Source organism: Micromys minutus, assembly GCF_963924665.1.
Source record: "Micromys minutus genome assembly, chromosome: 1".
Lineage (NCBI taxonomy): Eukaryota > Metazoa > Chordata > Mammalia > Rodentia > Muridae > Micromys > Micromys minutus.
The window spans coordinates 116091837-116108318 of NC_137969.1; the positions used below are offsets into that span (position 1 = coordinate 116091837).

General features: G+C 42.8%; 1 protein-coding gene across 1 annotated transcript in view; it reads left to right on the plus strand.

Moving 5' to 3' along the window:
• The first annotated feature begins 3800 nt into the window (after positions 1-3800).
• F13A1 (coagulation factor XIII A chain) overlaps positions 3801-16482 on the plus strand; it is a 172159-nt gene continuing 159477 nt past the window's right edge. Inside the window, exons 1-2 of the mRNA XM_080920897.1 lie at positions 3801-3901; positions 5492-5639. Coding sequence (XP_080777023.1) covers positions 5510-5639 — 130 coding nt within the window. The 5' untranslated portion in view covers positions 3801-3901; positions 5492-5509. The remainder of the gene's footprint in view (positions 3902-5491; positions 5640-16482) is intronic.

Sequence of the window (16482 nt, forward strand, 5' to 3'; positions counted from 1 at the left end):
TTCGAGGACAACTGAGTCTGCGGTAGCACTGAGAGCTCATAGCATCGGAGGGTAGTCTTGGGGACCCTAACACAGGGACATGAGCCTGATGCAGTTTCCTAAAACTCTTTGCCCTCTGAAGGCTAAATGAATTTCAGCTAAGTTCAGCAAATAGGAGGCAATTTAGAAATATTAGACAGGGAGAGACAAACACAAAGACAGACTGTATAGTCCTGACCTCATACCCTATTTCCAGTACTGACTGAATCACAAACTCCCTCCAGACAGACTCCTGGGATCTAGTTCCTGCCACATAGCCTCCCACCATATGCTGACACCAACAACTTGGTTTCTAATTGTGGGGTTGACTCACCTCCACTGTTTGCCCTCCTGTCTCTTCTATCACCTGTGTAAACAATTCCTCTGTGTCAGGTTCTCTCCTTAAAAAAATATCTGATGTGGTTTTCCTTTCCCTAATTTAAATTATACACTATAAATATCCTCTCCATACCAAACGAAAGGCCTCAAGATGGGAAGGACATTATGCCATCCTCGAAGACCTCAGTGCCACATAGACTGCTTCTGTACATATAAGCTTTGCTGGCTCAGCTCAATGTTCATTCTATGATTGTTTTTCTGACTCCTAAGCCATAGGACATGAGACAATGTTCTAAGCTGTATGGGTTCAGCCACGTGCTAGGATTGGTGCCTCTGACACTGGGTTACTGACCATCTTTTGAGCACAGGAAACCCATCACATTTATAATGTTATTAGATTGATGGCCCAACATTATTAAACTAATGTCTGTGCACATCCAGTGAGCTTTGAGTTTGGGGGTCAAATGTGGTACAATCATTATGGTTGTGCAGTGACAAGCATATCTTGAAGGCTCCAGTCCCTGTTTTCCATAGGACTCCAGTCAGGGAAATAATCCAAGTGTTAAGAGTATTGTCACTAAACAAGCTTTTGTAGGACAGCCGAGTCACTGGAGCCACGATCAGGGCCGTGAATGGGGACTAGTTTTCTAGCAAGTAGAGAAGGATGAGAGGAGTTTCTGGCTTAGAGCACAGAGTAGGAAGTTTAATGACTGGGGTAAGGTGTGACAAGGAGTTGGGGCAAGAGATGATATGTCCTGAGAGCATACAAGATGTAGTACTCAAAAGGAAAGTAGGGTCTAGACCATATGGGGTCTTTTTCAGTTGATGATTAGATTTACTTTGAAAGCAAAGTTAACTAACCATGTAGAAGCTTTGGACAAAGAATCTGAATCCAGACTGGAGTCCTTCCGTGCTTGCTGTGACTTCATTGTACAGAAAGAATTGGGAGGAGTAAAGGGGTAAAGATATAGGTTCAAGACTATTTAAAAGACAGAATAGGAGTTATATTATGAAGGATTAGATTTGAGGCTTGGAGTGGGAGTTGTTTGGAATTTGTAGTAACACTCCAGGCACTGATATTAACTGAGATAGGGAACTCTATGATAAACCGGGTCTTCAGAGAGTTATATTCCATTGTGGAGATGATGACTGTGAGCTACCACTGCAGTGTGACAAGAGAAGGTGACCAGCAGTCAGCTAGCTGGGGGAGTCAACAGCTCTGGATAAGACCATGGCTAGGCTCCTAGATTTGGTAGGTGCCAGAAGATACATGTAGTAAAACTATCAGAGTTGGTGGATAATCCAAGTGTGCTACATTGAAGGGAACAGCACAGTGTGCTGTGCTCCAGAGACCACAGGAAAAACCTTTAAGGACAGAGTGGGTAAGAGAACTTAGCGCACCTCAAAAGATTAAAAACTCAGTCTTCTTCTTTGCCTTAAAAACACAATTGCAAATGCTCTCCTTTCAATGTGGTTTCTCTTCTCCAAACCTCAGGTTGAAATAAGGGCCTCTGTGTGATGCCACTGACGGTTGATTAGACAGTTAAGAGGTGGTTAGGACTTTAAGAAAGATCAGCGGAGCTCTCTTGGGACTAGGTTAGTTACTATGAGGACAGCTCACTAAAAAGCAAGGCCGACCTCATGTTTTCGCCCTAATGTCAGTTTTTCCTCCTGCTTTCTGCCCCAGATAGACAGTGCCCTTCTACTCAGCCTACTACACTTCACAGCATAGAAAATAAACCTACCCTCTACCCCCTCAAAAGGAGGAGAAAGCACACGATTTTTGCTAGAAGCTAAAATATGACAACACCAAGTTCTTGGACTTCTCAACCTGCAGAGTCACTTTAAAGTGGGTTTTTTTTTTCTTTTTAAAGGTCCCAATTTCAGGCATTTTGTTACAGCAACACAGTGCACTAAAGCAGATACCTTTTCTTGGATAGTTTCAGTAGAATAATGGAGGTAGAACCCAGAAGTCAGAAGGTTGGTGACAGAGGGGAAAGGAATAATCAAAAATGACCAGAGGGCATGAATTTAAAAGAACGTTTTTAAAAAATGTTTTGGGGACTCAACTTGCAATCGTGTCAATGGTGACAGGAAACAGCTGTGTGGGAGCCTGAGCCTGAAGCCACAGGAGGAAGATGGGATAAGAGACAGAGAAAGCCCTTTAGAAAGTGACAGGAAACTAGGCAAAAGTTTGGTTTGGACAGGAGGAGAAGGAGAAGGGGGAGAAGGTTTTCATTTCAAGGGTAAGAAGGAGGAGAAACTTGGTAAAATTACAAAGTATCCAGATTTGGGGACAGAGAGGTGGGATGGGGAAAATATGATTCCTAATAGCATCTCTTGTCCTCATTTGAAATGTGAAGATTGTGTGTCAGGGTCAGACATCTGGAGACAAGGAGGGCACTTAGATGGATCTGTGGTTGGAATCAGCGATACTTAAACATGTGGCAATGTCAAGACAAAGATAGGCAAAGTTTAGGTGGAAAACTTTCTTTCCTCTCTCTGCAAGTTTTAAAGACACACTAAAATGGCTCTGGTGGGGGGAACAAAGCATTTCTAACTTGGGTGACACTCTTGAGGGTATCTGCCCTTTGGTACTGACACAGGACATCAATGTGGCTTTCCTGCAGGAAGTTTTGTGGTTTGGCTGGGTCTGGGTCCGGGGCTTGGCTGAGGCTGGGTCTGGGTTGGGGCTGGAGCTGGGGCTTGGCTGAGGCTGGGGCTGGGTCTGGGTCTGGGTCTGGGCTGGGGCTGGGGCTGGGGCTGGGCTGAGGCTGGGGCTGGGGCTGGGGCTGGGTCTGGGGCTGGGTCTGGGCTGGACTGGGGCTGGGGCTGGGGCTGGGGTTGGGGCTGGGGCTGGGGCTGGGGCTGGGTCTGGGTCTGGGTCTGGGCTGGGCTGGAGCTGGGGCTGGGCTGGGGTTGGGGCTGGGCTGGGCTGGGCTGGGGCTGGAGCTGGGGCTGGGGTTCTGTGGGGAACTCAAGGAGGTGATTTTTTTTTTTTTTTTTTTTTTTTGCACAAGATGGACTTACTGCTCTTGCTTAATGAATGGTCATAGCTGTCTGTGGAAAGGCAGATCCTCCCTCATTGCCAGATCAACACCCATTTTGTACAGGAAAAAAAATGACCCTTTAGACCTTCTGACCCAGCAGAAAGGCAGGAGAGAGGTTGGCTAACACCCCAATGCCATTTGACAGTTACTAGTAACAGCCAAAGGAGGGGAAAGGCTTACTCTGGGGGTGGGGGTGCACAGAATGGTCAGGAGGTACCAGCATGGTAACTGAGAGCACATGGGGGATGGGGGCACATGCTAGAATATCAGAGCTGAATGGCAGAAGAACATGGAAAGTCCTAGAAACAGCTCTGCCCCCTCTACCAGCTGTCAAGAAAGGGGAGGAGAGCTCCTCTGGGATGGGCAGGAGGGTGGGAGCAGTTAGGAAGTTATTTAAGAGCCAACTTTCTGGTTTCTTTGCCTGAGTCCTTTTGAGGAAGTTCCAAGAGGCACACAGGGAGACTACCAGAGCACCCTCTCAGGAGCACAAGCAGGTAAGAGACCCCAAAGCAGCACCAAGCAGCCCTGTCCCAAGCCATGGCTGTCCTCTGAACCTATATTCTGTGTCTCTATCATACTGGGAGGGGTCAGAGACAGCCCCTCTCTCTAGTTTCAGCCCTTTGCCTCTTTAAGGGGGATCTCCTTTGAACTCTACCACATGGGGACAGGAGTGAGATTGCTCCTCCAAGGCAGGTCTCCTTTTCTAAGGGAAGCCAGTTGTGGAGCTGAGACTATGGTTAGAGGAAGGGGTTAGGCCACCTGGGGGTGCCAGCCTTCCATCTCTACATAGAGCCTGTCTATACCAAGAAGGAGAGCGCCCCCTCCAGCACTCTCCCAGTGGCCTGCCCTTCCCCTTTTGACCAGCACCTGGAATGCTGTCTACTTCATTTGCTCTCTAAGGAGCTGCCCAGCACTGCTCCCCACACCCTGCTGCTGGCCTCTAATGACCAGTTAGGATGTCTTTGCTATTTGACACCAGGAGGTTGAGTTTTCTTGTCTTCTGCATCACCAAACATCTTTATTTAAACCCTTCTCCCATCTTAGTTCACCAGAGATTATCTGCAAATCCTCAAAGGCACCTATAGATACCCATTGTTGTCTCATTCTTCCAAGAACCCCATTCTCCTCCAAAGACCAAATACCCCACCAGATGGTTCTGTGCTGAGCCTTGCTTCCAGCCTTGCTTTAAGCTCTAGAATAGTCTAATCAAGTTGATCCCATAATAGCAATGTTTCATCTTTGCAAGGGTGTGCCTGGGTTTTGCAAACAGTTAGGTTGCCAGGAGTCACTGTTTGGTGAGCCAGGTGAAAAGACAAAGTCCCCCTTCATTTTGGCCAGTTGGTCAACAAGTCCTTATTGGGCCCTGAAGGTAAGGTGCGTAGTATTTAGACTGGCTGGTCGCCTGCACAAACTCCAAGGGAATCAGAAGCAGGCCAGACCAAGTTAGAGCACAGCCTACTCCCCATTTCAACTGGACATGGCTACGGCCTTCGTTCCACATGCCCTAGCAGATTCATGTATGACTCTTGTCAGGTTCACTCCTAACCCCAGTATATTGTAAGCTCTTAGGAAAGAGATGCTGTTTTCATGTCTGCTCAACCTACCTAAGAACTAAAATCATATCCCACCTCATAAGAAGTTCTCAGTAGATAGTGACCAAATTGAGTGGTTGGTGTGACTACTTTAAGGGAGCATCCTAATCTGAACATGTTTTCATGAGTCTAATCTGCACAGTGACAGGTTTGATGAGCCTCCCTGACATGAGTAGTTCCATGCACTTATAAACACAGGCTCTGGGGTTGTGAGGAAAGGAAAATTATGCTGTCTGAAACCTTTAAGAATTTTTTTTTCCAAGCAAACACTCTCTTGCTTTCAATACTTTTTGACTCTCCCTGAGATCCTGAACGGACACACTCCATCACTAGGATAATCGTCACTGCTGCCTCTTGGTTATCATTTGTGTGTGGCTTACAGTGTACTGCCTGGGAGCTGCCATCCACAGTTGCTTCTCTGTCACTACTTTAGAGTCCTGGCCACAAGGATTTCACTTTCCTGTCCCATGAACTCTTGCCTCTCTTCCCCAGGATCCAGCAAAGCTGAGAATGTCAGATACTCCAGCAACTACCTTTGGGGGAAGGCGAGCACTCCCACCCAACAACTCCAATGCAGCAGAAGTCGACCTCCCGACAGAGGAGCTGCAGAGCCTGGTGCCCAGGGGCGTCAGCCTGAGAGGTAGGAGGAGCACACCACTGTGTCTGATAGATCTGGACCCTCTTTCCCATGAGGTATCTGTCTGAGGATCCTCCTCCACAAAGATTTACAAAAATATGTTTCCTCACGGTCTCCGCTGTTCACTCTCATTCTCTGTTGCCCACCCAAGAAAGGCTCCAAAACTCAAGCTGTAGAAATGCCAGAGAACCTGAAAGACGGTCTCAGTGTGGGTATTTACTGATCTTGTCACATAGGGAAGCGACTTCCACTTCCTCTTTCTACTTCTCAGCCATTCTTTTTACACAACATGGTGCTGGATTCCCCAAGACCTCGTCCACTCCTGATGCCTTTACTTTAAAGAATATTCTTTTGCTGGAAGATTCCACATCTACAATATTGCCACTATGTCTTATTGTCTGGCTTGCAACTCCTCCCTTCTCCCTCCTCCATCCATGGCTCTCTAGCTCCGAGCTGGTGAGAGGTGCCAGATTCTGACAGTAATAGAGATGGAAGCCCTCAGTGTGTCTCCTGAGCAGCTGTGGGTGGCAGGCAAGGCAAGCTGCTTCCTCTGCCTCCTCCCGAGGGACCCACTCTGGGTACAGTGGTCACCAGATGATCTCCTTTTGGCCCTGTCAGTTATGACAGGGTCCAGGAGCAAACACTGGCTTGGTTATACACAAGTCATTATTCGCTTGGGGAATGAACAGGACATTTAGATTTTTGTCCCTGAATAGCATCTAGTTGGCAGTACATTGTGGAATATCATTTATGCACCAAAACCTAGTTTTGCTCCTGTGGGCTCTCAGTGCTGTATTTCATGGGGGATAAACATCTCCTTGCTAAGGTAGGTACAGACAGTCACTCAGCGGTTCTTAGTGGTCAAGTACTAACTCTCCCAACTAAGTGTTACATTCTGAACCCTGACATTAAAGCTACAGAACTGGAACATACAAGCAGCTAGCCTCAGTTTCCTTTGTCACAGGTTAGGGAATGGGCCTAAAACAACGAGTTGATATTCTTCACTGTTTTGCTGCCAAGACTAAAAGTTGTTTTGTTTTTTGTTGTTTGTTTTTTTAAGAATGCTAATAAAATTGGAAAGCCCACATACATCAAACTATCCCACAGGTCACTTTAGGGTGTTCAGTTTTCTTGTAAAATTCCCCTCTGGCAGAGAAGGCCTCGCACTCTGGGAGAGAGTGCATTGGCACTGGAAGAAGGCAGTCATAAGAAAAGAAAAGGAGGGGCTCAGGCCACCCCACCAGGCTCCATAAGGAGACAATGGGAACCTCTGTGCAAGGGGTCAAGGGGTACCATGAATTACTGGTCTTAAAGACAGAAAACCCAGGTTCCAATCTCAGAAAATGGCATCTAAGTCCTCAAGCCTTAATTTCCTCATCAACAGCATAGAGGCAAGTAACTCCTGTGCAGGGTGTTCCTAAGAAATGGATAAATATTGCCTATGATGGCATCTGACCCATGCCACATGACCAGTGATAGCCCGTTAGCTGGAATGAGCAGGTGACCCTTCTCCACCATGATGTCACTGATGGAGCACCTAAGAAAATTATAAATCTGAGCCAAATGTTGCCAATAACACATAAATTTTACTAAATCATTTGAGGAAGTTAGTTGATTGTTTTTTTCCTCATACCTGAGATAACTTGTTTTCTATAAATCTTCCTTTGGAAGCAGAGATGGGGGAATACCTCACCTATTTTGAAAAGGCAGACTTTATTTACTTCACAGTCATATGTCCACAGTCCACATGACATGAGATCTGTGCCCAAGCACAGCTCACACAGGAAATGGAGGGGCCGGTGGCAGTGGTGTAGTCTGAATGGATGAAAGCCTTCAGTCACTCACAAATTGAATGACTCATCATACCAAATCGCCAAATCACTACAACTTGTTAATAATGCATTTCAGTGTGCGTTTGCTCAGTGTGTTTTCACTGTGTGCTTAAGGGTGGGACCTCTGAACCAAGAGGAGTTTCGAGAAGGTTAGACAGGAAAACAGAACCAAACAAAGAAAAAGAATCAGCAGACATACTGTCTGAGCCAAGCAGACTTCAAATTTCTGTTTATTTGTCTAAAAAACACAGAGTGGGTTTGGCACTAAATATATCAAATATATTAAGCCCCCCCCCCCAATCACCTTCATAAAGCGACTAATGAATGCCAAGGAAGGCAGGCTGGGGCATTGGTTCAAGTAGTCTTTTTTGCACTTCACCCAGTGGCCACTAGTGGACCTGGGAGCACTTTCATCTCCACTGGGGATGACTCTGACACCTGGATCCCAGAGCCTTATACCCAGTTCTCCATCACCACTGTTCTCAACAGTAGTTTTTTCATTTTGAAAATTTCTCGTGTGAAACTAAAGAAAAAGAACAGAAAAACAAAATGAAAACATCAGCCTTTTCATTTTAATTAGGCCCATCACTGTGAATACTGACTGTTCCTGGGAAGCATTCATTAATTTCCAGAATAGATCCACAGATCCAGGATGTGGCTGATGTGTATAATAGCCTTTCACCATAATTGGGCATACCTGCTTAAGAATTCTTTTATTTGAGTGAAGCATGCCATATTCCTAATCACATGAAATGCTGAAGCAGAGAATCACTTCAAGGCTAGCCTGGGCAACATAGCAAGAGCCCTTCTCAAAATATTATTTTATAATGCTAAAAACAAAACACATCAAACTATATAAACTCGCAAGACATTTCCAACATTATAGTACTTAAGAAAATTAGAAATAACTGAAATTAATGTGACTTCAAAGGTAGGACCAAGTTGTAAATATGCCTGGTATCATCAGATCCCTTGCTTAAGGACTAGAATTCAAACTCTGGTCCTCATTCTTATGTGGCAAATGCTTTCACCAGATGAGCCGTCTTTGCAGCCCCATATTGGCATTCATTTCTAAGTGAAGTATCCTACATATTCAGGTGGCATTTCTGCAAAATCTGTCCATAGCCTTCCAGCTCTCAAGTTGTGTGTGGCTAGAAATGTAATGCTATATAATCCCACTTCATCCTCCTGGGCTGTGGGATTGTGTACAGAGTGGCCATTTATAGCCGTAATTAGAATAGTTACAGGGCAGGACTACTGCACTAGAGTCAAACAAGGAAGCAAGAGTGACTTTATGACCATTCAAATGGAGGCAGAGACAGGAGCTTTTAGGATAGCGGAGTCTAGGTGTTTTTCTGAGACTTTCTTTTTTCCTACCATTCTTTGTCAGAATTAAACCAATATCTTAATCTGTTAGTAATCAACTTCTCTGTGGTGCCAAGGAGACACTCTGAGTTTAGAGTTATGAAAGAATGAGAGAAGCATTCATTACACATTGGAGAACCGAAGTTGTTATGTGAAGTTCACCACCCACCCAGTTCAAACAGCTATATCTGCTGTCATTTACATGTCAGGGGTCTATTTGAGGACAGAAAGAGAAAGTCAATCTCTCACCTCAAGTGGCTTTTATTTAACCCCCCCCCCCCAAAAAAAAAACCTAAACTGAACACAAACTTAGCAAGGATCATTACAATTCAGTCTAATTGAAATTTGGGCAAACTACAGTAAAACGATGGAGAGACAAGTTTTGTAGTAGAGCAGAGAAGAGGATGAAGAAGACTTTCAGATAATGATATCTCAGCTGTGTCTTGCAAAATGACAAAGAATGTTCAAAATATGTGTGCTAAGCATAGCAGTAAAGACTTTTGAACCTAGCCTTGGGGGATGGCAGTAGAAAAATAAGCAATTCAACATCATCCTCTGCTACATGATGAGTTCAAGGATAGTCTAGAGGAATAGGAGACACTTTCTCTCAATAAAATCACAATAATGAATAAAAGCAAGAGTCACTTTTATTGTGGTAGTGCAAGCTTGTAATCTCTGTATATGGGAGACTGGGATCATAATTTTCTGATCCATCTGTACTACCTGTAAAATGAAGAAGAAATAGTGGGCAAGAAAGATTACTTCCCGGGTAAGAGAGCTTGATGGGCAATTATGGATACCAGAGCTTAGTGCTCATGCAGCTAATTAGGCATCCTACACACTCTTGTAACTCCAGATCTTAAGGTAAGGAGACAGGAGGATTGCTGAATTTGTCTGTTTCCAACCTAACTGAGAAAATTTGAACCTCAGCTTCAGGGAGAGACCCTGCCTTAAAATACATTCACAGGAATAAATACCACCACCTCCTCCCACACCCCACACCTCCACACCACCTGGCATGGAAAAGAATAAATAAATCTCTTTTAAAGTGATGAAGGAAGAAAGGATGAAGAGTACATGGAAGATCATTTTTTAAAGTGGTGTAAATTGCCTGAAGGACAAAGAAAAGATGTACCTTAAAAACTTGGTAGGAGTTATGCTACAAGAAGCATCGAAGACCCCCTCCCCTTCCTTCCATCCTACAGCACACAGGAGCCTTGCTGTGAACTCTCAATAGCAGATTTATATTTTATAAAAGTAATTCTCATAGTGAAGAGAACATTGAGAGAGGATATTTCAGGCTAGAGGATAGAGGTAGACCAGAAGGCATTTAGCCCTGGAGAAGGTGTGAGTCTCATTTCTTTGGTTCTAAGATTTCTGAAGCTTTTAAGTCTCTGGGACATTTTAGTAACAACTGTTTAACTAATAGCTGCTGAAAAGAAATGTCTTTAATTGTTCTAATTATACTTTCTCCTCCTGAGTCGCCAAAAGATGTGTGAGGAAAAGCCTTCCTGTGGCTCTTTCCACCATAAACAGACCTACTTCCTCATGCATAGCGTTAATGCCTATAGCTTAGTAATAATGTTACCAGAGATTGCAGGGAGAATTCAGCTCACCAGGGAATTCCTAGAATATGAACCTAAACATTTAACTTATTTCAAGATTCCATCTGTGACAGGTATAATCATTCTCAGAAGAATATTTTTGCAACCCAGGGAGAAGATAATTCACTTTTTTCCTATTAGGGAGAGAGTAGGAGGACAGAAAAGCAGCTGACTCTTGAGGAGAAACATTCTTTCTTTAACAGCCCATTTTCTGATGTGTTTGGAATTAGACTAAATTGTGTTAGGTAGACTTTTTGAAAGCTGTCACTTTGAAAGGGCAAGCTGCCAAGTTCCTAGCCATAATATAACTTTAAAAAGAAAGACAGAAAGAAAGAAGTGGCTTCCCAGCGAGCTGTTCCATATTGCTAGGAGCTGGGCTTGGACAGGGAGATGTGAATTCATTTGCTGCGTGTGGTGAATGAGGCCTAAGCACTAAGAAGGCTCTTTCTATCTAAATTATGTCTTACTAGGCCAATAAGCAAAGTACAATCTCTCAACCAGCCTAACAGATGCTTTCTGAGTACCATACACGTGAGGAGGGGCATAAATAGGCAAAGGAGGACTAGAGTGCCTAATGGTATTTTATACCTATGTCCATGTTTCTTGGTAACCAAATGTGTTCTTTGTTACAAGGATTCTGTTTTTGTTTTGTTTTGTATGTGACTATCCATGATCAACCAGAGAAATGTTATTCATTTAGTGACACTGGAGAACTCACCTCCTTCCCCAACAATGACTCTCAGTGCTGTGATGAAGTAGTTTATCCTCAAAGGTTTATAAACTAAAACTTGGTCTCTGGGTGGTGAACTGAGAGACAGGGCCTACTGGAAGGTTCTCATGTCACTGTGTGTATGTGGGGGAGGGTGCCAAGTCCTCCTTATGTGACCCTGAGCTAGTTCTCATGAAAATGGGTTTTTATAAAAAAGAGAACCTGGCCATAAGTCACACCCTGCGAGCCCAGCCATGAGAACACTTTCTCTTTTGTCAAGCTTCTGCCTTTATGATGCCATGTGCCACACACCATTAGGCATCGTTCGTGACCCTCACAGAGCCAGAATATGGGATTTAAACTGTGACCATCCAAACACTTCATCGCTCTTCTCTTCTTGCTCTTCTCTTTTCTCTCTCTTCTCCTCTCTTTTCCTTTCCTCTCCTCCCCCCCCCCATTTCCCTGCTTCTCTCTTCCCTCCCCTCCCCTCTCCACTCTTTCCTCCCCTTCTTTATCCTTCCCTTTCCTCCTCTCCCTCTCCTTCCTCTTTTTCTCTCTCCTCCCATTTCCCCCTCTTCCTTTTCTCCTCCCTCTCTTCCTTCCCCCTTCTTCTTCTCTCCTTTCCTCCCATCTCCTCTTTTCCCTTCCTTTTTCCTCTTTTCCTTCTTATACATGTCTTTTTTTCTTCATAAAAACCCAGCCACTGACATTTCTTACAGTAATGAGAAACAGATTAAAATACCTGGTGATTTAACTGACCTACTAGAAGGGTACTATAAAGAGACATGAACATGGCTGTCATTTTCTATTTCCAAAGAATAAGCCACCTGGTTTTATCTTTCCATGAACCTTACACATTTTACTGCTATTTTAAACATGATTGCTTTAAACCTTTCACCTATCAGAGTGGCTCTTAATCTTCCACACCTTAGCCAAGTTTCACTTTTATATCATTTTTCTCCATCTCATTTTTTTAATGAAATGTTTTCCTTCATTTAGGTAGTTTGAGGAAGGAATCTGAAAAGATTAGATTTGTATTTAACTTTGCCCTGGTTTCTCACTACTTAGAATGCAGCATTTTTCTATGAGTGTTCCACTTCCTCTCCAAAGGCACTAATTTATTAGGGTGATATTGTAATAAAATAAATAAATAAATGTAATTAAAAGCATGATTTTTTAAAAAAAATCCATGCTTAAAATGAATTATTCTCAAAAACAGTGCAATAGGTCAACACACACACACACACACACACACACACACATGTGCATGTACATATCAGGTATATGTACAAAGTGTCATGTACATACATATAATTATTTTGCATTATTATTTAGATTAAGTGAGTGTTATGGCTCTTAGGTCCTATCTATTATGCTCAAAACAAACTGTGTTTATTTTCACTAAGGAAAAAATCTCTTGCAAACCGTAAGGTAGGTGTGTGTGTGTGTGTGTGTGTGTGTGTGTGTGTCTGTGTGTGTGTGTGTGTGGTATGTGTGTGTGTGTCTGTCTGTCTGTCTATTTTAGGCTTGTCACACTTAACATTTCATTAGCATCTTAACTGACCCTTTGTTCCAAACAGCACAAAGACCTGCTACTTTATTCCAATGTAAAATAAAAGTTCTAATATGGAGGCCTCTGTTACCTCCAGTCTTCTCCAACAATCTGTGTGGCCCTCAAAATTGCTTGTCTTAAGAATAAACTGCCTGATGCACATGATATTAAAGTAACTTATATGTTTTCTTCTATAACTAATATAACAATTCATTTTAAAATGAGGGAAAAAAAATCAAGACCCATTTAAATGTTTAGTGTGAGATTCATTCACGTGGGAAGCAGCAGGTCAGCTGGGACTTTCTCTCACACTTCCCCAGGCAGGAGTAATAAGATGTCCAAGGAGTAATACGATGTCTTCTCCTCCAGGGGTTTCCAGTCCAGTATAAAGGTAAAGAAAAGTTCTTAATGGTGTTCTATACTGTCATATTAGGAGGTATTCTAACACTGGAGAAGGGAAGAACTCTTCTTCCTGTAGAGTCAGAACAAGAATATCAAAAGTGCCTGAGAACACAAGGCATGTGCACAGCCATGCCTAAGGTCAAGTTTTTTAGGGTGTGCTTCTTGATGGCATCCGGGGTACTCTTCTTTCTGGATGCCTGTGATGCCCTCCCAGATACTGATTTCTGAAGTTTAGAACCCAGAGACTGCCCAGATGTAAGTAGCTACTGTCACTGCTATTGATTTGTGAGTGACTAACGTGCCCGATCCCCAGATATACTACTCTTTCCATATCCTCTCCATTCCAACTACACTTTACAGATGAGGAAACTGAGACCCAGGAAGTTTATCCAGCTTGTGCAAGGTCATAAGGACAATGTGTGTCAGACATAAAGGGTCCATACAGTTTGGCTACAAATTCTATGTTTTCACTCATCATGGTATTAAAAGTTAGAAAGCAGTAGTTTTAAAAATCTAGTAATTCCTTTCTGAAGATTTTGTTTTGAATTTCATATACATATGTCTCTGTGTGTGCATGTGAATTTATTGTCTATGAAGGCCAGAAGAAGGCATAACATCCCCTGAAGCTGGAAGTAAATGTGGTCATGAGCTACCCAATGTGGTGCATGAAACTGAACTTGGGTCCTCTGCAAGACAGGACATACTCTTAACTTGTGAACTGTATCCTCAGAACCTTCCATGGCTGCCGACCTTGTACAATTACAGAATAGTGAAGCACTTCCATAATATTATGTAAAATGTTAATATCTAAAAAGAAGTTATGCCATGGCCACTTCAGAGCAGAGACCACTGCCCACTAGGTGTTTTACCGTGTTCAGTACCAATGCCCCAGCATTTAATCTGGACTGCCTTTGGTAAGGCCAGATTCTTCCAAACCACCAAGTTCTCTATCTTCCAGTACCCACCAGAATCACTCATAACAAGCACTGCACTATATAAGGTTCAGCTGACCTTACTCAGCCTCCCTAGATGTTCATGAGGTTCTTTAGGCTAGGGTGTGAGGTAGAAATCTGGATGAATTGTTCTTTCTAGGGCTGACATGTCATGTATAGCTTTATTTTTTTTTTTCTGCACAGATCAAACTGCTTGAAAAATCAAGGCATCAGAACTAATAAACATTCTTGCAGGCAGTCTACCAAGGAAGGAAAGGTAGTAATTATGGAGGCAAGAGTAGGAAGTGCATTAGGACATGTATATCCATTCCCTACATGGAGACGAATCTCAGCACTAATCTATTTTCCCAAATATTTGAGAGCTTTCTTTTTTTTTCTTTTCCTTTTTTCTTTTCTTTATTTTTTAGTTTTTAGCATACAATGTAGGTACTGTGTGCTAAAGGTCTGTCCCAGAGGTGGGTTACAGAAGTGGCAGGTGATCTGATCTAGCAAAAACTGATACAGAGATACTATTCTTAAGTTTTTCAAAGGTCAGAAAGCTGGGTTTTGGGAGCTTGGGAGGACCAGAGCAGATGTTTTGCAGACTCTGGTCAATCGACACAGATGGAGTAGTGAGGTCTAGAGTGAATGGCTGACCTTTAGCATTAATCTTAACCCAGAATGAGCAACAGCTTTCTCATTGGACTTCAAGACTGACACCATCTCAACAATATTCCATTTTGTCCCCAGAAGAGGTTTAGGTTCTATGTATGGACTTAATTTTCATGTCAGATTACTATTTTGGATTCTCACTGGATCCTCAGTACAAAGTCTAAACTTCTGGATATGGTCAACAAGACCTGAAGGAGCCTGTACCTTGAGATTTCATTGTGTTCCTCAACCCACTCCAGCTACCTATTGTCTTCTGACTCCTTATGAGATCACTCAGATTCCTGCCCGAGCTACCATCCTCTCTATGAACTTGTTCCCAGTTGTCTCAATCAGCATCAGCTGTCCACTTGACACAGTCTAGAATCACCTTAAAAGGGTGTCTTAATTTTTACCAGATTGATCTTTGCATATGTCTATAAGGATTGTCTTGATTGTTTTAACTGAGGGGGTGTCACCCAGCCCATTTTAGGAGTGTCATTTCCTAGGCAAGAGGTCCTTGGCTATGTAAGAAAGCTAGCTACGAATGAGTTTGTGAGTAAGCTTAATGTTCTGTGCTTCAAGTTCCTACCCCAATTTTTTTTCAATGGTGGATTGTAACCTAGTAGTGTAAGCCAAATAAATCCCTTTGTTCCCTAGGTTGCCTTTGCTCAAAGTGCTTTATTCTGGCAACAGAAATGAAAGTAGGACCCTATCTTTCTTCTGGGAAGGGGTTCTCCCACACCTCTTCCCAGAACTCTAAACCTCTCTTATTATTTATGCCCCCTTTGGTATTTACCACTGTGTTTACTTAGCTTTCAATTATGAGGCAATTGTCTCATGAATACTTGTATTACTGCCTTGGTGACAACACAAATTAATGTACTATAGAAATCTGGCTGTAGCAAATAGTAAATGTACTGAATACACACTTAAGGTCAAAAATTACTGTGAGAACACAGAACAATGAGCCAACTCTACTAGTGAATGTATTACGAGTTCATGTAAGGCCTTTAAAAGGAGCCACAAAGAAGAAACAGCAGTTGTGTAAGTAAATATACATAAATAGCTACACAGGTGAGAGATCTATGGGAGTCTGGGTGAAATTGCAAACCCCTATTGATAGAAATGACATCAGAATGTGTTTTAAGGGATTTGCTTCAGCATATGCTTAATGTAAATCTATAGTAAGCTACCAAGCCCAATAATGCCTGACCTGAAGAAACCAAAATATGTTTTTTTTTTTATTTTTACAAAATATATTGGTTTCTTTGTAGTTTATTGGGGGAACTACAGCTAGAAAAATGCACATTAGTTGATGGAAAACTCTTCCTGAGAGAAAATGACAGAATTAAATCTATTATGAAACATGATTTATAATATTCTGGGAATGACTTCTTAAAGAAGAGCGTATAAGTTGAAATGCTTATACTCAGGGGGTGCCCCAGGATGATCTCTAAACTTTAAAGTAGCAGAGGAACAGAGACTTGCTTTAGATCTGTGTAAAAGTGCAAACCAGTACTCATGGTCAGAAGCCAAGGACCATCCTAAGTTTAGAAGGGGCTCTGAAGAAGGAGTTTTCAAGAGTGGCAAAAACAAAACAAAACAAAAACAAAAACAAATAAAAACCACTCAAAGTCAAATAATGGCTATAAGCTGACAGTGTGTTCTGCTCACGACAGCTTTAGAGATTTCCAGACAGCTCATCCAGATAGCTCAACTTTCACAGACCAAAGCCCAGTCTTTTATTTACATTCAGTCATTTACTCCAAGTCCTCTTTTGATTGTCCAACAAATTCAGC